This window comes from Odocoileus virginianus, chromosome 7 (genome assembly GCF_023699985.2).
Source record: "Odocoileus virginianus isolate 20LAN1187 ecotype Illinois chromosome 7, Ovbor_1.2, whole genome shotgun sequence".
NCBI classification, from domain to species: domain Eukaryota; kingdom Metazoa; phylum Chordata; class Mammalia; order Artiodactyla; family Cervidae; genus Odocoileus; species Odocoileus virginianus.
The window spans coordinates 80,041,811-80,067,513 of NC_069680.1; the positions used below are offsets into that span (position 1 = coordinate 80,041,811).

Genomic DNA, 25,703 nt, shown 5'->3' on the forward strand with positions numbered 1-25,703 from the left:
TAGGTCACCTGATGAAACTCTCAGCCTGTTTTCATTTTATAGAGGAGATACCGAACTCCGAGAGACGAGAATTCAGTGCAGCTCACACAGCCCAAAGACCCTAGAGCGGGTATATTAACCCGGGCTGCGACGGCATGGCTCAGTTTTAACCACTGCGCCATGCTGCCGGTACGTAGTAAAAATCTCGATAAATATGTTGAATGAAGGACTCCTGCTACGGAACGTCAAAGCTCACAAAATGCCCAGTCAGAAACTGAAACCCAGCAGCGAGCCAAGCACAGACCGCAAGCCTCCAACAGATCAGGACCGCGCGGCGGAGGGGCGGGGCTTCGCCGCCTGGGGGCGGAGTCATCGTTTCGCTTTCCGGCAAGCTTGTACCTCTTCTCTTGCCGTAGTGCCTGAAACCGGAAGTTCGCGCGAGGCGTGCTCTACAGTTCCGGCCGGGAGCTGGACTTCTTGGTACCCATGTGGGAGCTGCTGTGAAGATTCATTGGTTTCTGAGTCCTGCCCAAAGTCGAGCTCGGGTGAGCAGGGGCTGTGTGTCGGGGCGGTATGGAGGGGAGGGTTAGGTGTCCTCGAGTTTTCGAGTCTCCGCGGAGTTGGAGCTGAGAAACGCTTGGCGCGGCCCTCGGGGATGTCATTAGCTCTTAGTGCTGTTCTTTTAGGGTTTGCACGTTTGGCGTCTGGGGGTTCCTGGACAGCAGGTGATGTGTCCGCTGCCTCGCTAAGTGTGGAGGAAAGTTGCTTGTACGTGAGACATTTGCTGTTTGCCGTTACGCCGTCTTACAATTTTGTAGAGGGTTCTCACGGTGGGTCTGCTTCTTAACCTGTGTTTTTAGAAGTCTGCCAACGTGAAAGATGACGTCCTTAGCCCAGCAGCTCCAACGGCTCGCCCTCCCTCAGAGTGACGCCAGTCTTTTATCTAGAGATGAAGTTGCCTCTTTGTTGTTTGACCCCAAGGAAGCGGGCACCATCGACAGAGACACCCTCTTTGCCATTGGTGAGCTGCCCTTTAACTTAGAAAAATCCCTGGGAAGCGTGTGTTACCCTGATGTTGCTGTGTTTTTTGACCCGCTCTCTTAGCGGTTTGTATCTTGCTAACTCGACTTACGTTGTTAAGGGAAAGAGAATGGCAAATAACTACGCTCTATATGCTTAAAATGTGTATAGGTAGCGGTATCTGAATTTCACACCAAGGTTAGGGGGAGTCATCTAAGGTGTAGAAAGGAAGAGGCTGGAAGCAGTGGTTGGGGGGTCAGGGAGGGGTCTTCCAAGGACTGGCCTAGTTACTGTACTGAAATTGTATTGGGAAAAAAGGCTCCCTGCCTCCAGATACTTTTTCTTCTCCTTGGTGAGATGAAATTTATTTTCTATGTTGGATAGAAATCTATGTTTGGGACTGTATTACAGATTATTCTTAAAGAATAGAGAGAGTATTAGAGAAAACTTCAACTTTAAAAGAAGGGTGAGGCGAGTTTACTTGCAAAGAGTTGTTAAATCAACTGGAGTTTTCCTAGGATGTACTGGCCTGGAAGAGCTGCTTGGAATTGATCCATCCTTTGAGCGATTTGAAGCACCGTTGTTCAGCCAGCTAGCAAAAACCTTGGAGCGCAGCGTTCAGACCAAAGCAGTGAACAAACAGCTGGACGAAAACATTTCATTGTTTCTTATTCACTTGTCCCCTTACTTCCTGCTGAAGCCGGCACAGAAGTGTCTGGAGTGGTTGATCCACAGGTAGCAAATGAAATTACAGAAATAACTATGGGATGATAACATTGATGTTTTTAAGTAATGAGAACATTTATTATTTTAAAGATTGAGATAAACACGATTTGTATTGGGTGAGATAAGCATGCCCTTCTATGTTGAACTCATTTTTATTGATAGTGAAAAGTGAAACTACTTTTTAGAAGATCTTGAGTAAATAGTCTAACCTCATTGGTTCTAAGGGGCTTATGTCACTTTGCTATTACAAATTGCTTTTGCATATTTGGGGCAAAGAGTGTTATTGAACTTCTTGCCAAAATAACAAAAATGGTGGTTTGGGAAAACAATAATATTATTCTTTAAAATACCGTAACTTAAGAAAAACAACAAAAAAAGAAAAACAGTAATAGCTAATGTGTATGGAACACTTTACACCAGGCCTGATGGTAAGCACTTTGTATGCCTTATCAGTGCTTACAACATTCCTGTGGGGGAGGTGGTGCTTTTATCCCCATTATACAATTGAGAAAACAGGTGTAGAAAGTTAAGTTGGCAGAGTCACATGACTAGTAAGTGGCATATAAATCTGTTTCCAAGGTCTGATCTTTCATCTCCTTTTGAAATTGTCTAAGTTTACTCAGTTTATTTTCTCATTTATTTACATCATATTGGTATCACACCATAGTTTACACATTTTTTTTTCTTATGTATGTTTTAAAAGTAGAAAGACTTCCAATTCATTAAGTGGAGGCATGGGGGTAAGGGAGGCCAGTGAGTCATTGAGAAAACCTAGTTTAACCTGGGTCTTCTGATTATTACATCATTGGATTCTTTAGACAAAAAAAGAATCAAATTTGTACTATTTCTCTCTGTCTTCTAGCATTTAATTTCCCCCAAATAGATCATTATTGTAAGGAGTACTTTTTGCCTTTGGTTTTGCATTTATTTATTCATGTAACTTATTTAGCAAACATTAAGTTCAATACAAGGATAGATGTGCTGCCCTTTCTTAAACCATTGTGAAATGAATGCCACAGTAAGGGTGTATATAAGGTTTTGGGAGTGTGTGGTGCTGCCTGAAGTAGTTGAAGAGAGCTTCATGGAGGAAGTGAAGATTAGCCACTAGTCTTGGCTAGTCCTAATGCCCTATTAGAGAACTAATAAAAGGCAAGAGGTGTGGTGCTATAAGAGAGAAGGGATAGGAGAGCTTCGACAGACAGAGGGATCACTTGGCTGGGAGATTTAATAAAAACATCTCGAGAAAGAAACCTGGAAGGGATTTAGATCTTAAAGGCTAGAAAGGATTTAATGAATCTGACAGAATTAATACATCTATCTTATGTTAATGGGTGGCATGACCAATACCAAGTTTTGTAAAGTTCATGGACAAATTAAATAGGCTTGTAATTTCATAAATTTTTTTATTCAAAAAAGGTAATATGATTTTCTTTGTAATTAGTCTTCTGGTTTTAGGATGATGATATTCATAGTTAGGTAAACTGAGGAAACAGCTGTGGAAGGTGAACTTTGGAGAACAGAGAGAAATTGAGTGTTACCTAGTTGACCCAGTTTGCTTTTCTGTTGGTTTGACTGCAGTGATCCCAAAATTATGTTAATGTAATAAATGGGTTTTTTAAAAAGTTGAGAAAAAGTGAATGGATGTCAGTTTTGATATTGAATATTTAAAAATATTTCTGCGTAAGAATTGGCCAACCCTATTGAATACTTTAATGCCTGCGCTTTAAGTGTGCTATACCTTGCTTCTAGTTTTATCGTTGTTTTAAGTGGGTTTAGGTCACTGGTGTACCATTTGGGCACATAAGGAAATATATGCTTGTAAGTTTTGTATCAATTTGAATTGTTTGCTTCTTCTTTCTCCAGGTTCCATATCCATCTTTATAATCAAGATAGCCTCATTGCTTGTGTTCTGCCATACCACGAGACAAGAATATTTGTGCGGGTTATACAGCTTCTAAAAATTAATAATTCAAAGCACAAATGGTTCTGGTTATTACCAGTTAAGGTATGATTGTTGAATGATATGTATCTGTATTAATTGCAAGCCTTCATAAAAGGTATTATTAGGAAAAATTAAAGCCATTGGTGTTCCTAAGAGTGCACCAAGTATTACCTCCATCACTTTTATTTCCTAGCTTCCATTTGAAACTATTATGAATAATAGCTGGCTTTTATTTGGCACGTAATAGTAGGATAGGCAGTTTGTATTTTGTTGTCTTTGATTCTCACAAAAAAACTTCCAGAGGAATACAGGCTTAGAGTATTAAGTTACTCACCAAAGTTCAAGCAGCTCTAAAGTGGCAGAGTTGAGATTTGAATCTAGATCTGATTCTAGAGCTTGTCTTTACATTATACTGTGCTGTCTGGCATTTAGAATTTTGGAACTGAAAAGCTTAAAAAAAGTTAGGTGAGGAAAAGCATAGAATACTTAGAAAAAGTAAAAAAAAAAAAAAAAAAATGAAGGACTTCAGGAAATTAGTATTGGAAGAAGATGCTAAGATTTAATTTACAGATAAATAATAGGGTGATTGCCTTACCGGAAGGCTCTGGCTGAGATCAGATAGCATGATTTTGTAGGAAAACAACTGACTTGTCATTACCACCTTGTCTGTAACTATAGTAAAGAAAGTAGATGTATGTTGTTAACAAGAATTTGATTAAATGTTGAATGGTGATTTGGGCCAGCAGGTGGCAAATGGGATGAAAGTAGGCTAACAGGTTGTGAACATGGAACAAGTAACTCACTGACTGATGACAGGCAGTCCATGATCAGAATTAGTAAAGAGAAAGGAATGGGAATTTTAATTAGAAGAAGAAAAGAATTTGGATGTAAAGCACTTAATCTAAAGAATATTCAGGAAGAGAAGGCCAACCTGTAATAAAGCCTATCAAACTTTTACTCAGTATTCATTCTGCTAATAACATTATTTTTTTTCTCTAATCTACACACAGACTTTGCTGTTCTCTAGACACACTTGTTTCAGGTACCCAAACCACACTTACCTATTAAAATTTGCTGCAAATTATCTTTTCATTGATCTATTCAAAATTTATTGAGCACTTATATGCACAGTGCTAGGTCATGGGAAGAGCAGTATAAGTTGACTGGGTTCCTAGTCTATTTCTGTTACTAGTGTTATTGTAAAGCAGTGACAAAACCATATCACGGTGACTGAAAAACCAAGTCTAACTGGTAGAGTTACTAAGAATCTAGAGAATCTGGATTTAGATAAATACATATCAAAATGCAACACATGATAAGTAACCATTTTTCACTGAATACCTCCACACTCATTGCTGGCCCTTCTCTTTTGAATTTCTTAAGTTTGCACAATTTTATATGTTAATCTCTTCTTTACCACCAGTTATAATGGAAGACTATATTTTGTATTAATGAACTGTAGCAGTTTGAAGCTGTTAACTTTGGTAGGTACTTTAATGATGAGTTGATGAATTATTCTTAGTAATAGTTGGTTCTTTCTCTCTGTAACAGCGGTCTGGAGTGCCCTTAGCTAAAGGAACTTTGGTTACCCACTGCTACAAAGATCTTGGATTCATGGATTTCATTTGTAGTCTAGTGACAAAATCTGTGAAGGTGAGTAGTACGCTGTTTCGTGAACGTGTAATTCCGTTAGCATGTTGCTTCCTCGGCCTGGAGAAGGCAAATGAAGGCCTTCTGTAGCAGCAGTGGGACTTCGAAAAAGTGCCTTTTATTAAGTGCTCTCCTCTTGTGGAGCATGTGCAGCTTAATCCGTCTTTCACCACCAAAGCTGTTTCTCTACAAAAATAAATTATTGTCTTCCTTGCCAAATACTTTACAGCGACTGTTTAAACAAAGACACAGTCTAAAAATGTCAGGAAGGTTGTTCATTCTTGCCATGTTTAATTGTTTAATATTATATGGTAAAAGTAAAGTGTCAGCCTGAAGTAGTTGAGGAGAACTATAAATGTTTTCATAATTATATCTCATTAGCTTTTCACTCCTAAGTGTGTTTGGTTTGTGGTTTTTGTTCCAGGCTTTTGCTGAGTGTCCGGGGAGTTCCACTCAGTTGAGGGTGCTCTTAAGTTTCTATGCCTCTACCATTGTGTCTGCTCTCGTGGCTGCTGAGGACTTATCCGACAATATAGTTGCCAAGCTGTTTCCATATATTCAAAAGGTTGGCCCTGCTTATGTATACAATAGATTATTTTGTACTGGAAGAAATTTTCTTGCTTTTGAAAATTTCACTTAGGCATAAATGTTTTTACATTGGCAGTTTATTTCAGATGGTTGATGAAATTTAATTTTTAGGTAAAAAATATGACTTCTTGAAAACTTTCCAGAGTGGAATCTTAGTTAGGAAGCTCCTTAAGAATGAACACTGGGGGACTTCCTGGCTGGTCCAGTGGTTGAGATTTGGCCTTCCAACGCAGGGGATGCAGATTCAGTTCCTGGTCAGGGAGCTAAGATTCCACATGCCTTGTGGCCAAAAATCCCAAAACCTGAAACAGAAGTGATATAGTAACAAATTCAGTAAAGGCTTTAAAAAATGGTCTAAATCAGAAAATCTTTGAGAAAAAAAGGAAAAAGTGAAATTGTTTTTAAAAGAGAATGGATTATAAAATCTCTTAAAGGCAGAGGCTCTCTTTTAATTCTGTTTGTATTGACTTCTGCTTCTTGATGTTTCTTCTACCCAAGTACCTCATAGCCTCCCGCCTTTCCAGGTTCCCCATAGACGAACTGCAAAAGCCCCCCCCCCCCCCACCAGGGTCCCCAAATTATTGTCTTTAATCAGATACTGTTTTGTTTCTGATTGAAGTCTCCCTTACACAGGTGAATGTTTGCATACAAAAGAAGACTCCTTTGCTCTTTTAGCATGTGTAGTGGATATTTGAGTTGGGAGACCTTCTGAGATCCCTTCTGTCATCCATGAATCTTGTCTCATTTCCATGTCCCCTCAGGAAAGGGGGCCAGCATCTTGATTTTTCACTTCTGAGGAGTGTTGACTCTCAATGGGCATTAGGTTGTATTCACCCCTAATTTATGACACTTCCAATTTGTCAGAATAAAGTAATATTTTTCAGCAGGCTAAAATAACATAGTTTGTCGCTTTTCCTTATATTTTAAAAAATATTCAGGGATTGAAATCATCTTTACCAGATTACAGAGCTGCAACATACATGATAATATGTCAGATTTCCGTGAAGGTGACCATGGAAGATACCTTCGTTAACTCCTTGGCTTCACAGATTATCAGAACACTGATCAGAATTCCCTCTCTGATCAAGGATGGATTGAGTTGCTTGATAGTGCTCCTTCAGAGACAGAAGCCAGAGAGCCTGGGGAAAAAGTACGTACGATTGAATTGAGAATGATGATAACTGGAGGTGAATGAAGTTATTTTGAGTAGTTTTTTTCATAGGGTAAATTTTATGCTATTTTTAAAAATTGCCATTCATTGTCTTCTAACATATAAAATCAACATCTTATGTCCTTGCTTCTTCAAAGGCCATTTCCTCACTTGTGTAATGTTCCTGATCTTATTACACTACTTCACGGGATTTCTGAAACATATGACATTAGTCCTCTTCTGCGTTACATGCTTCCCCATCTGGTCGTCTCCATGATTAATCAGGTTACAGGTAAATGGTTTTGCTTGTTGTGTCCAAAAACTTACTTTCTCATATTTGATTTTCTTATGATAAAAATCACACCTTGGTTAATATCTTTGAGATATCTAGCGTTTCTGCTGTCCACCTCTTTTTGTGTAATTTGTCTGTTTTTCTGACATGAGAAATGTTTAGGGTGGGGAGCAGGTTGGTTGAAGGGAGAACCTTGTTAGTTGAGTGATACACTCAGTATTTTTTTAAATTAGTTTTCATTGAAGTGAAGTTGCTTTGCAATACTGTGTTAGTTTCTGCTGTCCAGCAAAATGAATCAGTTATAAATGCACCTGTATCCTTTTGGACTCCCTCTCAGGTTACCATAGAGCATTAAGTAGAGTTCCTTATGCTGTACAGTAGGTTCTCATTGGTGCTGGTGGTTTGGTTGCTCAGTTGTGTCTGACTCTTGTGATCCTGTGGACTGTAGCCTGTGAGGCTCCTCTGTCCGTGGGGTTCTCCAGGCAAGGATACTGGAGTGGGTTGCCATTTCCTTCTCCAGGGGATCTTCCAACCTGCGGATCAAACGTGGGTCTCCTGCACTGCAGGCGGATGATCTGCCAGCTGAGCCGTGAGGGAAGCCCAGGTTCTCACTAGTTCCCTACTTTATACGAAGGACCAGTGGTGTGTATACGTCAGTCCCAGTCTCCCACTTCCTCCCGCCTGCCGCCTTTCCCTCTTGGCATCCATACATGTGCTCTCTGTATCTGTTTCTCTATTTCTGTTGCAAATAAGATCATCTGTACAATTTTTCTAGATTCCATGTGTATGTGTCAATATACAATATTCGTTTTTCAGACTTACTTCACTCTGTGACACTCTCTAGATAGTATTTTTTTTTAATGTGTGTTCATTTACAGTTTCTACATGAAAAAAGACTGTGGAATTATTTTAAAACAGTTAAAACACATTATTGAGTCAAACTTTCCCTTTTCATCTAGATATTTAACAAACTTTAGTGATTCCTTTACAATAAATATCTAGTTGCCCCAAAAAAGTTTTTCTCCCTTGAGTCATTGAAAATATAAAAAGAAAAATCTCATGTGTGAAAATCCAGAGTTAAAAAAAGGCCAGAAGTTAATTAGAAAGTGATTATTGGCGTTATATGTTTTTCACCTTTCAGTAAGTATGGAAAGACAGGGAAGACATTCTTGGTGCTGTTGCTACTAGACTTAGAAAGACATACTGAGGAAGTCAGCTCTAAAGTTACATCCATTTATTGCTTAAGCCAATCTCAGTTTAAATACAAGTTTCAGAAACACGACTAGCACAAATGAAAGGGTACATTTCCTGTTCAGATGGTGAGTAATGAAGTCAGGGCCAACATTCAGTCTTACATAATGGAAGATGACAGCTCTTGGTTCAGTAAGGAGGCATTGAGATGAAAGTTTAGCTTGTATTCAGATAGTTTATTGAGATGTAGATTCAGGTCCCAGCTTCACTGCTTGTAATGTGGCTTGGCGAAAGACTGTGTTCTTTGGACTTCTGTTTGATTAATGAGAGAGGCATGATAGTACTTGTTTTTAAAAAATATAGAGGATTTCAAGTAAAGGATAACTGAGGGTAATATATGCAAAATGATTTAAAAAGATACAAATGACCGAATAGGTGAATTGAAAATAGGTATAAAGCTGGATGTGGATATATGTTTTAAAGTTATTCCTATAGAAAGATTTTCTGCTATAAAAAAACCTAATAGTATGCACATGCAAAAACATTTTTCTCCAGTCAATTTTAATTTGTTATGTATGCTAAGGAGAAGAAACGGAAGAGATGGACGGTCAAATCTATAGGAGACTCTTAGAAGCCATACTTACAAATATATCCCTGAAGAACAACTTAGACCGTTTGTTGGCTGGGTAAGCTCTTACTTTTGACATGCTTTTGATATTTGTATTTCTGTGGCTGAGTATCCTCTTTCTCAGGGTTGGTTAACAGTTTTCCAGTATACCTTTGTAATGTATTTCTTGCTTTGTCCATGTTCATTTAATTGCAAGTACTTAGTAAAGTGATTGTGACAAAAGAAAAAGAAGTAATTTCTCTTGTTTGTCTTTAGTGTATATATGTGATCATGCAGAGTTAATAGTGAAGATATATTTGGATTATATGTAATTTTGGTTGTTTAAAATTTCCTCGTACTAAGTGGACCAAAATGCAAGAAACAATATATCACAGTTGGTAATCAGTAAATGTCATTAAGAAACTTAAACCACTAAGTAAAAATAGTTGAGAGTCTCCCGTTTTCTTTTCTTACTGGAAGGGCAACTTGATACAGTGAAAAGAATGTCGTTGTAGTAGTCAGAAAAAAAGTGGAGGTGTTAGTTGCTCAGTCACTCTTTGTGACTGCATGGATGTAGCCCGCCAGGCTCCTCCGTCCATGGGATTCTCCAAGCCAGAGTACTGGAGTGGGTCGCCATTTCCTTCTCCAGGTGATTTCCCAACCCTAGGGATCGAACCTGGGTCTCCTGCAGCGCAGGCAGATTCTTTACCATCTGAGCCACCGGGGGAGCCCAGACAGAAGTTAAATCCTTCCTCCTATCACCCCAGGCAGGTAGAGTAGTAAGTTCTGAAGGTCAGGCTCTGTGGATCTGGTTTTGTCTGTGTGTATCCTTGGGCACACCTATCTACAGGGTGTGTCATTTGTGCACCCTGCTCCCAAGTTGTCTTGTGAATTAAGTGAGTTTAAATATACAAAGTACTCTTGAGAGCTTGGCTGTGGACTCAGACGGGGATTGAAAACTGTGCTCCACTTTTTATGATGTAATAGTGCTCACTGAGCATTGCCTCTTGTTGCTGTTCTTGTTTAACCTCAGGCAAATTATAAGACTTCTTAGTCCGAGTGTTTGTATCTGTAAAATTAATCTAATTTTTACCCTGTGGAGGTCTGACAGAGATAATACATTCTAAAGCACGTAGTACCTAGTAGGTGTTCAATACATAGTAACTCTCATGCCTGCTGGTATTTGTTTTGCTTTGCAGCCTTCTTTTTGAAGAGTATATTTCATATAGTTCCCAGGACAAAATGGATTCTGATAAAGTATCTTTGCTTAATGAACAGTTTCTTCCACTTATCAGACTTTTAGAAAGCAGGTAAGCTGTGTGTATGTGTGTGTCTTGTGCACTTACTAATGTGTACCTCTGGTTTTATAGAGATGATTTACAAGTTACTTAATATAGTGAAGGAATTATAAAGGGATTGTTTTTCTTTTCTACCTTCCAGGGAGGGACAATTATAGGATTTAAATATATTTGAAATATAAGAGGGAATAAAGGTTGTTTGGGGGCTTTGGAGAGTATAATTTTTCATATAGACTTGTTGAAATAGTCATAGTAACAAACTTGATCAATATCATTTGGTTTTACATATTCCATTTGCCAAAAATTTAAGTCTTAATCTCAGTAATATTAAAAAGTTAGATTTTTTTTTTCTTTTATACCTAGATGGTCTGTGTAGTTTAACAACTGTATTAAGAATAATGAACTGACTCTTTGATTTCATCCCAGATACCCCAAAACATTAGATGCTGTATTAGAGGAACGTCTGAAGGAGATTACAGACCTGAAGAAGCAGGAGCTTTTTCACCAGTTTATCTCTCTCTCTACAAGTGGAGGAAAGTATCAGGTAACTTTTTCTCCAGGGGACTTGTGGCACGGATATTCATGGGGTTATTTGGAGAGCTTGGGAAGGAGATTTGCTACTTCACTCCTGTTTGAGAAGTTCATGGAGAGAGATTTACTCAGTTTGCCCTAGTTACAGAGTAAGACTCTGAGGCAGGAATTAAATAATTGCAGAAAGGTACAGTAATTTTTAAATAACTGAACCTGATGCTTATTTCAGGAAAAGTGTTGTTTGGAAATTTTATGTCTAGTGCTCATTAGCAGTCACCAAAAGATGGCCTAACTTAGATTTCTAGAGATCCTTATCTTTCTCTTGTATCTTCACTTCTTAGCATAGCACCCGCCAGCCACATGTGGCTATTTAAGTCATTGATTAGGAAAAGGGAAATAGATTTTGTTTCATGATTATGTTAGGACTTCAGAAATTTTCTAGGGACAATTTGCCCCAAGTCTTTATGCTAGAAGTTAGATACTTAAGTAGTTCTTATTGTTTGCCTTGAAAACAAATGTTATGAAGAGAAATGTGATTGTTTTGGTGTTTCTCTTCCATAATTAGACTTTCATCTTTAGTGGTATTTTGTTTGCAGATCACAGGTTGATAGACTTCCTTCTTAGTCTAATTACATAAATAAATGAAGTTGTCAACAACTCCAGTGCAGTATCACATCATTTTCTTAATAGATGAAATGCATTCTCTCTTCAATGATCAGTTTTTTTGATATATATTTTCATTTAGGTCCTAATACCCAGTGGTTTATCTTAGGTGTTTTTCCCTTTGCAAACTTATATATAAAACTTATGTATATATGTTCAGATATACATAAAGAACACAGAATCACTTCATAAATTACTTCACTGATTTAAACCTACATATAGACACAAGTATACATGAAATCACAGCATTCGCAGTACAGACTTTTGTATCTATTTACAAAAAATACTGTGTTTTGGAGGCAAAGATTTTGCTCTACTTTTTACTTTTGGTTTACATTTTGCTCTCTGAAATTAGATGGTTATTGACTATGTCAGCATGGTGTGGTTTTCTTTGGTTCTTCTTGATTATATGCTGCTCAGATTTAATGGTGAGATCATTTGCTAATTGTGATGAATCCTGTAGTTTTTAGCAGATTCTGATACCTCCTTGTTACTCAGTCTGAATCATCCGCTTGCTCCTGTGAGACTTCTGGCCATTAATCATCTGAAAAATGTCATGACAACACCAGAGGTTTGTGTCAAATAGCTTTCATTTGTGATGTTTTTATCCTTGTGATGAACAGTGTAATTCTAGAGTAAGAAATTGAAGTTACCACCTAGAATCAATATTGTTTAATTATAGAGGTAAACCTACTAAAGCAGATGCGAGTTCATTGGACAAAAATGTAGGACCATACACACTGGAAGCCACCATTTTTAACCTGTATGTGTCCTAGCTGGTGAAGAATCCACCTGCAGTGTGGGGGACCTGGGTTCAGTCCTTGGGTCCAGTCCCTCGGTCAGGAAGATCCTCTGGAGAAGGGCAGGGCAACCCGCTCCAGTATTCCTGGCCTGGAGAATTCTACAGACTCTGTAATCCATGGAGTCGCAAAGAATCAGACAGGACTGAGTGCCTTTCACTTTCTTTCATTTCCTAGTAACAACTTGTTATCAGTATGTTCAGTATGTTCCCACATTGCAGATGATTAGGTTAGCTTTAATTGAGTTTTTCAAGCTGGGATTAGGAATGAATTTATAGAGGGTCACAAATTATCTGAGTTTTCAGTTTTGAAATTTGAATTTGACAGTCTTACTTAACGTGAACATATTTGAGGATATCAGACTGATAGCTTTTGGAACCCTGTTCACAGTTTTGGTACCTAGAAGTCTCATTTGTGTTTAAAATTTTGGTGACTCCAAATAGTAAGTACAGAAGCTGACGTAATTTGTATATAAAGCTTTTATGCCAAAATAATATTTTACAAAGACTTTGCAGTGATTTGACTAGAGTGGTATTTTCCAAACTTTAGTCATTCAGCCACATTTTTTTTGTTGTATTAATTTACAACTGATGTTATTTTTTAGCTTTCTTTAAATGGACTCACTGTCTTTTCACATAGCCTTGTTTGTTTGTTTTCTTAAAAGATGGTGGATTTGGGGCTTCCTTGGTGGCTCAGTGGTAGAGAATCTGCTTGCCAATGAAGGAGACCTGGGTTTGATCCCTGGGTTGGGAAGATCACCTAGGGAAGGAAATGGCAGCCAACTTCTATATTCTTGCCTGGGAAATCCCTTGGACAGAGGAGCCTTGTGGGCTGCAGTCCATGGGGTCACAAAGGAGTCGGATATGATTTAGTGACTAAGCTACAACAACAATGGTTGATTTAAGTATTATATTTCTTTTTTTTTTAACTTTTTATTTTGTTTTGGGGTATAGCCAATTAACCAACAGTGTTGTAGTAGTTTCAGGTACAGTATTATGTTTCATGTGAACAGCTTAGTAATTCAGTATTTTTATAGGTTCTGCTTCATACAGAGTAAATATAAAATATTGACTATATTCCCTGTGCTGTGAATTAATTCCTTGTGACTCACTGAATTTATACCTAGCAGGCTTGTACTTCTTTATCCTCTTCATCTGTTTCACATAGCTTTTACTTCATGAGTTTGAAGTGCTAGTTGTATGTACACTTTATTATAGTTAGGACAGTCGGAAATGTTCATCTGTATATCTAAAATCACCTCATGCTCTGCCACTTGCATATTTGGGAAATTTTTGGACTAGAGACAAACAGTAGGAGAAATTCATTTCTCCATAGCACATAGTAGTGTAAACAGGCTGAACTCTAAACTTGTGTCTTGGATGTTAAAACCAGATTCATTAGTGCATGTAGAATTTAATTTCAGCTAATCATAATTACTGCTTTAAATTTATTGATGACTTTTTTTTTAGTTTTTTAGCTTTTGACTTACAATTTTTTAAGTATTTTGAAAATATTCTATTTTATATTTTTAAAGAGTTATACTTACTTTTTAAAATGGTTGATGTACTCATATTTGAAAAATACTGCTTTACTTGATTCATTCCTGATCTGGTACAAATTATGTTTGTTTCTTTCATAAATTGCTGGTAGATTTGTCTTACTGACTTATAGGATAAGTAAACTCAGTGAGTACTGTTCTTTGTTGTAATAGGAAAATTTCAGTGAGTAGACTAAGAAAGGAGTTCCTGAAATCTCCTAATATTCTTGAAGTCATTCTCATCCTTCTTTCACTCTTAATCCAGTCCTACCCTGGATTTATTAGTTTTTCAGTGAAGGGCAGTGTATATGTACGTTCAGCTTACAGGCTTCAGTACTGTAATTGCAGTTAATGTCTGTCTTCACATGCATTGATTTCCTTTCACTTCTCCATTAATATCTGGACACAGGTTCTGTTCTCGAATTCCAGATTGAGCTATTGGGCTACTTGTTAGCTTTTGAGGAAAATTTGACATTATACTTTGACTTAGTTTTGTAGATTTGAAGGATTTTACTTTTTCTTTCCCAGCCTTCCCTTCTGATCTACATTTTTCTTCTGTAGGATTATCTACTTTTTTTTTTCTTTTTACCACCTACAGGCAGAGCTATATTCAGTTGGGTTAGGAGTCTTATATTTTTTTTGTGAATGACTTTATGTTTTATTTTCTTTAATAATTTGAAAGAAAAATATGAACTTTTTTTGGCAGAGTGCATGTCATCAGTGCATGTCATCATCCTTATAAAAACTTTGAAAACTAATATGCTTAATTTTAACACTGCTGATGTCTAAGGCACTGTTTTAAGCATTGATATGTGTTATTTGATCCCTGCAACCTTTTGAGGAAGGTACTGTTATTTGCCCTGTGTTATAGATGAGAATAATGAGGTTTAGGAAAGTTAAGTAACTTAAGATCTCACAGCTTGTCCAGTGGTAGAGCTAGGATTTCAACCTAGACATTCTGGTTCTGTAATCTCTGCACTCGCAATATGTAGGTTTTCTCTCATTTTAACAAAATAAAAATTGCATTTCAATTACACATGTTATATTTTCAGTGGAAACTGGAAAAAGTCTGTACCAAACAGTTATTCATCTAAAAAGGACTTCTAGAGATTGCCTGCTGCTGCTAAGTCGCTTCAGTCGTGTCCAACTCTGTGCGACCCCATAGACGGCAGCCCACCAGGCTTCACCATCCCTGGGATTCTCCAGGCAAGAACACTGGAGTGGGTGGTCATGTCCTTCTCCAATGCAGGAAGGTGAAAAGTGAAAGTGAAGTCGCTCAGTTGTGTCCGACTCTTAGCCCACCAGGCTCCTCCGTCCATGGGATTTTCCAGGCAAGAGCACTGGAGTGGGTTGCCATTGCCTTCTCCAGAGATTGCCTAGTTCAATGCAAATTCAATTCACGTGAGCTTAGTTTTGAATGTGCACCAGGGGCAACAGAGCCTGTGTTCCTTGAGTGGAATTCTAGAATGCCTTTCACAAAACCATACTTCCTTTCTAATTTAAAGTCTCAAGAGATTTTAGCAACAACTAATTTTTTCCCCCTATTGTTCAGGAGAGTATCGATGAATCTTTCATAAAAGAAGCTATTTTAACCCGATTAGATGATGACAGTATGGATGTTGTTTTGTCGGCTATAAGTGCTTTTGAGGTGAGTGACTTTGTTGTTCATTGAAGTGCATGTTTTGCTTCTAAATATTTATTTACCCTTCTCACATGAATCACCTCTAGGCAGGAATATATTTGTAAATTATTCTTTTTTTGGAAATATGTTCTGTTGAGATCATAGACTTTTAATTGGGGAGAGCACATAGGAGTAATTAGATTACACAGCTTTATATATCTGGAAGTTCTTCTAAAATGGAAAGGTGCTTTTCATTGATAGTAAATTCCTGAGGTTTGTGGAAAATTGCCACTCAGTGCCACTTTTGAGAAACTGCTCACATACAAGTTTTAAATTATGTTGGGATTCTTGGGAGATAAATTCTTTTTTTTTTTTTTTTGGAGGGGGGAGATAAATTCTTTATAATTCATAATTTTTTAAGGTTTAATAAGCACCATATTTGAAGCCAGTAAAAATTTACTCATGGGTATTTTTTTTCTCTCTAGATTTACAAACAACACTTTACTTCAGAAGTGACAGTTTCACATCTCCTGAATCTCTTTCGAAGAGCAGAACTTTCAAAAAATGAGGGATGGTGAGTGTTTATATCTCCTCTTACAAATAAGTTAGTGAAATTCTTGTATTAAGTTCACTTTTATTTGGGTTTGTATGGGTCATAATATTCTCTGTGTTTGAAATTTTTCTTAATAAAATGGAAAAAAAAATATAATGTATGACATAATGCTAAGATCTGGAAGTAGGGTGGGAAGTGACTTTTTTACTTTATATAATTTTGTGGGGTTTTTTTTTTACAAGAATAATATAATACTTTATATTATTAAAAAGTATACAAGTATGTTTTTTATATTATTAAAAAACATACAAATATATTAAACAAAAAATAAACTCAGAAGCACACAACACTTTTTGTAATATTTGATGAGCTTTTATTATTTCATTTTTGACACCTACACTTTTTACATGGGAAACTGACTAAGCTCTTTAGAGAATGAGAGCGCGTCTTACAAGTTTTTATATCCTAAGTAGTTGAACAGAACAGAATATCTGTTCAGATATTATTTTTTGAACTTAAGAGTGAATCTTGGATTTCTAGTGGAGTTGAGACATAATATAGTGTGATCTGTGTTTTATGTTATAATTAATGATCTCTCAAAAAAAAAAATGGGCTTCCCCTGTGGCTCAACTGGTAAAGAATCTGCCTGCAATGTGGGAGACCTGGGTTTGATCCCTGGGTTGGGAAGATCCCCAGAAGGGATCTTCCTGTATTCTGGCCTGGAGAATTCCATGGACTAAGTCCATGGGGTTGCAAAGAGTCAGACACGACTGATCGACTTTCACTTTCCAAAAAAAAATGATTTGACAGAATGGATTTAAAATTCATGTCCCAAATAGCCCCTTTGTTAGCATGGATTTTAAGTGATGTCTTGATGTTTCTTAGTGATGTATTTGGTAAAGAGATCAGGATAGTGTCAATTGAGCTGGGAAAGTATAATGATGAGTTTTTGCTGAACTGAAGTCTCTAATGTGTCTCAACCAAATGTGTTTATGTATTTTTTAGGTACAAAGTACTTGAGATAGCAGCAGACATACTGATTAAAGAGGAAATACTGGGTGAAAATGATCAGTTGTCAAATCAGGTGGTGGTGCACCTGTTGCCATTTATGGTCATCAACAGTGACGATATGGAATCTGCTGAGATGAAAATGGCTGTTTATTTATCAAAATCAGGAATTTGCTCTTTGCATCCTTTATTAAGAGGCTGGAAAGAAGGTAAGAGATGAAGTTGTTTTTCAGAAAAAGTGAACAAGTGATACTTTAAAGGAAGAAGATAATGACAATTAAAAATGGGCAGTGATTGTTATTTGAAATTGTTTACGTTACCTGCCAGCAAGATTTTTAAAAATTTTTGCTAATATGAAAAGTATACTTTGGAAAGGAAGCTGACCCACTGATGAATTCTGAATTGTATGAAAAGAAAAATACAAAGCAAACCTTCACAGGAAGATTGTAAAACCTTTAAATTCCTTACCCTGTACTCAAGTGAATGTTGGTGACATAAGAGCCCCTGGAGTTGATTCTTATACATACATATGTATTTTTTTAAATAGCTCTTGAAAATGTGATTAAAAGCACGAAGTCAGAAGAACTAATTGGTGTAGCAAATCAGAAGATGATTGAGTTGCTGGCTGACAATATAAATTCAGGGAATCCCTCTTCAATGTTAAAGATGGTAGGTACACTATTGAAGTTCACCCCCTGGGTTTCCTTCTCAGAATATTTCTGGATTCTCAGTGGTTACTTTACTAGATTCTTCTTTTTTTTACTATTTTTTTTTTTTTTTATTTGTTGGAGGCTAATTATTTACAACATTGCAGTGGTTTTTGTCATACATTGAAATGAATTAGCCATGGATTTACATGTATTCCCCATCCCGGTCCCCCGTCCCACCTCCCTCTCCACCCCATCCCTCTGGGTCTTCCCAGTGCACCAGGCCTGAGCACTTGTCCCATGCATCCAACCTGGGCTGGTGATCTGTTTCACCCTAGATATACATGTTTTGATGCTGTTCTCTTGAAACATCCCGCGCTCGCCTTCTCCCACAGAGTCCACAAGTCTGTTCTATACATCTGAGTCTCTTTTTTCTTTTTTTTGCATATAAGGTTATCGTTACCATCTTTCTAGATTCCATATATATGTGTTAGTATACTGTAATGGTCTTTATCTTTCTGGCTTACTTCGCTCTGTATAATGGGTTCCAGTTTCACCCATCTCATTAGAACTGATTCAAATGAATTCTTTTTGATGGCTGAGTAATATTCCATGGTGTATATGTACCACAGCTTCCTCATCCATTCGTCTGCTGATGGGCATCTAGGTTGCTTCCATGACCTGGCTATTATAAACAGTGCTGCGATGAACATTGGGGTGCACGTGTCTCTTTCAGATCTGGTTTCCTCAGTGTGTATGCCTAGAAGTGGTATTGCTGGGTCATATGGCAGATCTATTTCCAGCTTTTTAAGGAATCTCCACACTGTTTTCCATAGTGGCTGTACTAATTTGCATTCCCACCAACAGTGTAAGAGGGTTCCCTTTTCTCCACACCCTCTCCAGCATTTATTGCTTGTAGACTTTTGGATAGCAGCCATCCTGACTGGTGTATAATGGTACCTCATTGTGGTTTTGATTTGCATTTCTCTGATAATGAGTGATGTTGAGCATCTTTTCATGTGTTTTTTTGCCATCTGTATGTCTTCCTTGGAGAAATGTCTGTTTAGTTCTTTGGCCCATTTCTTCTTTTTTAAAAAATAACTTTTCCATTCTTGAGTATTTTGTTTTGAAAATATATAGTGTTATATCTTGCAGATAGTTTGAAATCCTTAACATTTTGGAGAATTTATTTCATTGTGGTTTATTGAACCAGTAGGATTATAATGTATACTTTTTAACCTTTTTTCCTCTCATGTAAAATATTAAAGTCATGTTTTTCTTAAAAGAGCAAAATCTAAAAGAGGAGAAATTTTCTTTTGCCTTAGTAAATAAACCTTTTAAAAACATAAAAACTTTTAACTAGTTGGCAGGTGCAATTATGTTCACTATAATTTCTGAAATTATTTTTATAATTACTGAGAAGTCAGTGCTTATTACTTATCTAAGGTTTTATATATATCATCTCTGAGTATAGAGGAAATGATACCTAGATAGGCAGAGGTTGAGAAAGTTGTTTTTATGCACCCGAGAGCCACTATTAATGGAGCTTGTTTGTTTTCCAAGGTGGAGGATTTAATAGGAGTTGGAGAGGAGGAGTCCTCTAGCTTGAAGCAGAAAGTGACTTTTCACGTAGTCATGGCTGTGCTTGTCTCCTGCTGTTCCTCTTTGAAAGAAACTCACTTTCCATTTGCAACAAGAGTCTTCAGTCTGTTGCAGAAAAAGATAAAGAAGCTTGAAAGTGTCATTACTACAGTGGTAAGTAGGAGTGCGGAGTCTCTGGAGAGTTGACTGTTGAGCCCACTTTGTCAATCACAGTAGAACTGAAAATTGGAGGCTGAGACGCTGAGTCTTTGGATTCCAGGAGTAGAATGTGAAGTGGCCTTTTGTAGTAGTAGGCAGTGAGTTGGGCACTCCCTTCCTTTTGCAGGAAATGTAATTGAGTCGTGGGATTTCAGGTTTGCAGTGTTTGTGTCTGACAATTGACTCTACTCTGTGTCATCTCTATTGGGCCATTTTCCGAGTTATAATTAACTACATCTGGTGATAAGAAATTCACTAGATACATTACTGTTTGAGTAATATTGTTTTGTTCTGTTGTTTACTAAAATAGGTCTTTTGTATTATTTTTATTTGGATTTTGCAAGCATATTATTATCTTTGACAGTCTTACGTATTGATATTTTTACCTACTACCACACCTTGAGGTTACAGATTTTTTTCTTTTTATATCTGCCATAAATAGCATCTTACAACAGTGTCATTTTTGTTTGTTGGGTTCCTTGTAGGAGTTGCTTAACAAATCTCATCTTTTTCACATTCACTTATACTCTTAGGATTTTATAAGTTCTATCACAGCCATTATAGCTGAATTTTTGTAAACTTTAAAGAAATGAATCTTCATTTTTTAAAAAAGTGGCCCAGGGAATTCCCTGGTGGTCTCGTGGCTAGGACTGTGCTTTCCCTGCTGGGGCCCAGGTTTGATTACTGATCAGGCAGCTAAGATTGCACAAGCCGTGAAGCTCAGCCAAAAAAAAATTAAAAAAAAATAAAAAGTAGTTCAGATGAGCCCTCTTAACTTCTTTCTTTATTTTTTTGAGTGTATGGTGACCTGGACTCTACTTGTTCTCAGTGGTAAAGTGTGGACAAATTGAACATTTTATTAATGGATAGATAACATGTTGTTTTATATCTGATACCCTTTCTGAAAGTTTTGAACATCTTTTTGGCTGAAGTAGCACATTGAGCCAGTGAAATCCACTGTCAGAGCTGTTATCTTGAAACTCTGGCTTTGGGTTAGTTTACTTCCAGGTTACTACTCTGCACTTCCCTTACGGAGTCTGGTTTGTCGTTTTCCTGCACCGCTTCTCATGCTTCCTGTTGGCATTTTAGTGTAATTTCTATGCACCTTAACTTTATGTTTTTTGTTTAGAATCATCTGCAAATCTGGGGATTTGACCATGTATTAATACTTTCTTTAGATCAGCAGTCAAAGTGTGAAATGAGAAAAGTCTCTTCAAGGATTTCTTGGAAATTCATTTCCTTATCTTCTGTTTAGAAACATGCCTACTCTTTATTTGATAAGCATAATAAACATGAATAACATTTGATTTAGGGATGGGTTTTAAGAAAACACAGATAAAATGAAGCCATGCTGAACTTATTTGTGTCTTTTCTTGTGTATAGTGATGGTGAGACCTCTTAAAAAATCTGATTAAAATAACTAATCTCCCTACCCAAATACACGTATAGACAAAATTTTGCAAATTACACAATTGTATAGCCATTGCAGTCCATCTCTATAACTCGTGTTCAGAATACCCTTTGAATTAGTGCTGTTTTTGTTTTGCTTTCACATTTCAGGAAATCTCCTCAGAATGGCATTTTGAGCTGATGAAGGACAGAGGGATACCGTTGGAGCTGTGGGCCCATTACGTAAAACAGCTCAAAACTTTCCAGCAGATTGCCGTGGAGGACTCAGTTTTACTGTTGTTTTCACTGAAAAATTTTATTCATACTCTAAAGGCTCCTAAGTCTTTTCCTAAAGGTAGGACAGGCTGTGAATCCCTTGAGTGTGACACTGTGGAAAACTGAAGTACTGATTCTACAGTGTTCTTTGTCTTGAATGAACAGTTCCCAGCAGTGTATTCACATAAGCTAACGCGCCATTTCCCGTTCTCTTCACGTCCCCGTAGATGATACCTGGTGGAATCCTGAGCAGCTGCAAGAAGACAGCAGGGACTACCTGCGTCTGCTCATTGGGCTGTTTGAGATGGTTCTCAGTGGTGCCGATGCCATTCATTTTCGGGTTCTGATGAAACTTTTCATAAAGGTACCAGGTTGTCTTTTTCAGACATACTCTTCCTTTGAAGATGATGTCATAGATTATTTCAGTTTTGGCAGTTTTTAATGAAAAAGAAAGCAGACCTTTAAACAGTGAAGTGTGTGATGATGGAGGCAGACTGGTAAAGCTGTGCTGAATCGTGACAGCAGTCCATAGGTTGGACAGAGACTGACATTGCTGCCGGCCTCCTAATGTATTAGTCCTGCTCAGGTGTTCAATAATCATAACAGCCCAGTATATCTGGCTGATTGATGCCATTACCAAAGAGAAACTGTGGTTCAGAGAGGCAGTTTAGGCTGTGCAGAGTCACTCAGTGGAGAGATTGCATCACAGCACCATGACCTCCATGCTGCCAGGCCCAGTGGTCAGCTCTCTATCCTGTCTTAACCTCTAAACAAGCGTTTGACACAGTTGACATGGGTCACTCTGCCCTTAAAGTACTTTCTCAGTGAGGCTTCCTAACATCATTCTTGTCTGAGTTGTCTGCTTGGTGACCTCATCCCTTTTATTGTTTGAGCCCAAAATTATAGAGAAGTCCTCTGAATACCACTGCCAATAAGTCCTCTGAACTCGTCTACATCCTTCCCAGTGGGTTAAAGTACCCAGCAGAGATGAATTTTAAGTGACTAGACAAAGCAAAACATTGCAGTAAATTGTTTTTTGTAATTGTACACCAGTGGAAAGATTTGGAACCAACTTATTTGAGTAAAGGGCTTCCCTGGTGGCTCAGATGGTAAAGAATCTGTGTGCAACGCTGGAGACCAGGTTCGATCCCTGGGTCGGAAAGATCCCGTGGAGAAGGGAGTGGCTATCCACTCCAGTCTTCTTGCCTGGAGAGTCCTGCGGACAGAGGAACCTGGTGGGCTACAGTCCATGGGGTCGCAGAGTCAGACACGACTGAGCAACTAACACTTTACATACTATTTGAGTAAAATTAACTGTCTTTTTTTTTTTCTTCAGGTACACTTAGAAGATGTTTTTCAGTTATTCAAGTTCTTTTCTGTTTTATGGACCTATGGTTCTAGCCTTTCAAACCCACTCAACTGCAGAGTGACAGCAGCGCTGCAGACGCAAGCTCTCTATGTGGGCTGCGCCCTGTTCTCTTCTCAGAAGGCGCAGTGTAGACATCAGCTGGCATCTGCGTCTTCTCCAGGTACTGCAGGTAGCCTTGTCCTGTTCTGTCATGACCAGCTGGTGATGCTTTCTCTGTGTGAGGTGTATGAAGTTTGTGGTTTGGAGAATTTGTTTTTATTAGTGTGAGTGCACACTCTTTCTCTCTGTAGGGTGTGTGTGTGTGTGTATGTATTTGTGTATATGTAGACTGTTTCTGGTTACTTTTATATTGCTTTTAAGTTTTAAATGTCAATTGCAAAATCTTGCCAAAACAGATAACAAAAATGGTAGGTGATTAATTTGGGGTTTTTATCTATCCAACTGTTCATTTTTTGAGTAGTATCAGGGCTATCTAGGGAAACCAAACCATCTTAATACAATTCAGCATTTAAGTGATTGATTATATAAAATTGGTGTCCATTCAGGCAACCCTTCAGGATTTATCTGTTTTATCTGGTATAAAGTAATTTTCAGGTTGGGCACTTAGTAATGAAACAGCCAAAAATAAAGCTTACGTTTTTTATAAGTGAAATTGTAAATTTTGCAAAACATGCAGAATTTCATAAAGTTGATGAATATGATTTTGAAAAGTGGATTGACTTATAAAGTTATTGACAAGAGGATCTGGAAGAATCAGACCCTATATTGACTGAAAGTGAGAAATTTGATGAGGATGATGCAATCATTTTAGTATGAGAGGAAGAAGAGTGGCCCGGGGGAAATTTGAACATGCTCTTGATTTTGTCTTCCCAAATCACTCTTTATAAGTGGTCTGTGAAAGCAAAGTGAATGATCCTACATTTTCCTCAGAACAGTTTCTCACTGTTTCTCTTTTATTAGCTCCTTGGAAGAGGACATAATTATGATTGTAATCAAAATTTTGTTATATGTGAGATATATACAATTTTAAGTTTCACTTAGAAAGTAAATCCCATGAATGTAATTCTTTTTCCACTGCTTACTGTAAAATTGCAGTCCTTTTTTAAAATGGATTTGCCTTTTTTTTTTTAATTTATGTTTTGGCTTTCTAGATCTTCATTGTTGCATGCTGCTTTCTCGAATTGTGGTGAGCAGGGGCTACTGTAGTTTCGACGCATAGGCTTCTCATTGTGGTGGCTTTCTTGTTGAGGGGCACAGGCTCTAGGGTGCGCCAGCTTCAGTAGTTGTGGTACACAGGCTTAGTTGCCTCGTGGCATGTGGAGCCTTCTCAGACCAGGGGTTGAACCCATGTCCCCTGTATTGGCAGGTGGATTCTGGACCACCAGAAAGTCCTGGATTTACTTTTAAGAAGATGTATTTAGGTGTTTTGGATGTGAACTTCCTGCACATTTCTTAAACTTTTTCATTGAATACATTGTAAGCATCTTTCTATATTAATATATAAATTATATATATTTTAAATGTCTGCAGAATATTTTATGTGGAGATATACCATATTTTATGAAAATAGTTATCCACTGTTAAACTTGTGAGTTAAAAAAGTCACAAGTAGTCAGATTTTATAGTTAGGTATGAAGTGTGCTCTCCTTCAGCATCAAAGGCAGTGGCTTCTGAGGGCCGTGTCTCTTTGTAGGCAGCATGACAAAGGACCTAACTTTTCCTGTGGTGTTGCAGCAAGATGAACTCCCTTCATACTCCTGCTGCTTTGCTTTCTGTCACCTCCCCCTTCCTAAAGTACTTTTGCATTTATGCTCCCTAGACATGTCACAGGACTCTGTTAAAAACAGGAGAGATGTGTTCCGTTCTGCTTGAAAGCTCAAGGACCACTAGCATTGCCCAGGCCCAGATAGAGGGTGCTTACTCATTGCACCTGTCCTCAGACCACTCCAACTGCGAGTCTGCAGTGAGCTGCTGCTGCTGCTAAGTCACTTCTTTCATGTCCAACTCTGTGCGACCCCATAGATGGCAGCCCACCAGGCTCCTCTGTCCTTGGGATTCTTCAGGCAAGAATACTGGAGTGGGTTGCCGTTTACTTCTCCAATGCATGCATGCATGCTAACTCACTTCGGTCATGTCTGACTATGTGTGACCCTATGGACAGCAGCCCGCCAGGCTCCTCCGTCCACAGGATTCTCTAGGCAAGAATACTGGAGTGGGTTGCCATTTCCTTCTCTGCAGTGAGCTATACCATATCCATAAGGAGTGTTGGCTGGTGTTTGTTTTCATACAATTATGAAAAACATGATGTTTAAGAGAAAAAGGATTTGCAGTATTAAAACAGTACAGTGTAGTTGTGTGCGTTAACTTTCTGTCCGTGACTTGAGAACCTAACCACCATTTATTACTCTCTCTGAAAACATGTATTCCAGCTCTGGCTCACATAAAGCAAATCTTTACTGAATGAATAAGCATTTAACATTTGTAAGCTGGAGGCTGCTGTTGGTTTGATATGCTCTATCAATATAGTAAGTTTATAAGTATAAAAGCAAAACTCAAGTTTATTTTTTTCAACTTTTATGTAAAATAGACTATTTTAAATCTAAGTAAAATTAGTTAGTTGAATGAAGTCACATAGATTTTTAAATGGAAAGACATTCCTAAAAGCGGATTGTTTAAATAACATAGTTATTTAACATTTAAATAATGTGGTTTTGACTTATCTTGGGTTCTAGTTTCTTACTTGAACATAGTAACCATGGTAGTTAGTGCTTTGAATTTGTTTTTGAATTTTGATTTTTCTGGAAGATCTGCCCCCTCTAGACTGGGAATTTTAGCAAATAGATACCTGGGCCTGAAGCTGCCCTTTGTGTGAATTCAACTTTTCAGCCATTCATTTCTGGCTTTATTTTATAAATTAATTTTCTGGAGACCAGGAAAGTCTTAACTTTTATATGACCTCAGAAAGGTATGAACGCTTGTCATACTGTTCCTTGGCATTCCAGAAGTAGTATATATAGACTGGATCATTTCTAGCAAGATAAAAATCACCAGAATTTGCCCCAGTAA

The 25,703-nt window shown here is 37.7% G+C and overlaps 1 protein-coding gene across 3 annotated transcripts in view; it reads left to right on the forward strand.

Moving 5' to 3' along the window:
• Positions 1 to 414: 414 nt before the first annotated feature.
• The window catches only part of HEATR1 (HEAT repeat containing 1), a 48,717-nt gene continuing 23,428 nt past the window's right edge, over positions 415 to 25,703 (forward strand). For 2 of the 3 annotated variants that reach the window (XM_070471038.1, XM_070471040.1), the window contains exons 1-20: positions 415 to 524; positions 840 to 1,000; positions 1,518 to 1,734; positions 3,589 to 3,730; positions 5,219 to 5,320; positions 5,742 to 5,882; positions 6,844 to 7,055; positions 7,214 to 7,347; positions 9,122 to 9,224; positions 10,345 to 10,455; positions 10,870 to 10,987; positions 12,101 to 12,208; positions 15,527 to 15,622; positions 16,081 to 16,169; positions 17,154 to 17,365; positions 17,704 to 17,825; positions 19,367 to 19,558; positions 21,164 to 21,347; positions 21,496 to 21,632; positions 22,605 to 22,797. In XM_070471038.1, the coding sequence (XP_070327139.1) occupies positions 859 to 1,000; positions 1,518 to 1,734; positions 3,589 to 3,730; positions 5,219 to 5,320; positions 5,742 to 5,882; positions 6,844 to 7,055; positions 7,214 to 7,347; positions 9,122 to 9,224; positions 10,345 to 10,455; positions 10,870 to 10,987; positions 12,101 to 12,208; positions 15,527 to 15,622; positions 16,081 to 16,169; positions 17,154 to 17,365; positions 17,704 to 17,825; positions 19,367 to 19,558; positions 21,164 to 21,347; positions 21,496 to 21,632; positions 22,605 to 22,797 (2,755 nt within the window). In that variant the 5' untranslated portion in view covers positions 415 to 524; positions 840 to 858. The remainder of the gene's footprint in view (positions 525 to 839; positions 1,001 to 1,517; positions 1,735 to 3,588; positions 3,731 to 5,218; positions 5,321 to 5,741; positions 5,883 to 6,843; positions 7,056 to 7,213; positions 7,348 to 9,121; positions 9,225 to 10,344; positions 10,456 to 10,869; positions 10,988 to 12,100; positions 12,209 to 15,526; positions 15,623 to 16,080; positions 16,170 to 17,153; positions 17,366 to 17,703; positions 17,826 to 19,366; positions 19,559 to 21,163; positions 21,348 to 21,495; positions 21,633 to 22,604; positions 22,798 to 25,703) is intronic. The other variant, XM_070471039.1, reaches the window with a different exon arrangement.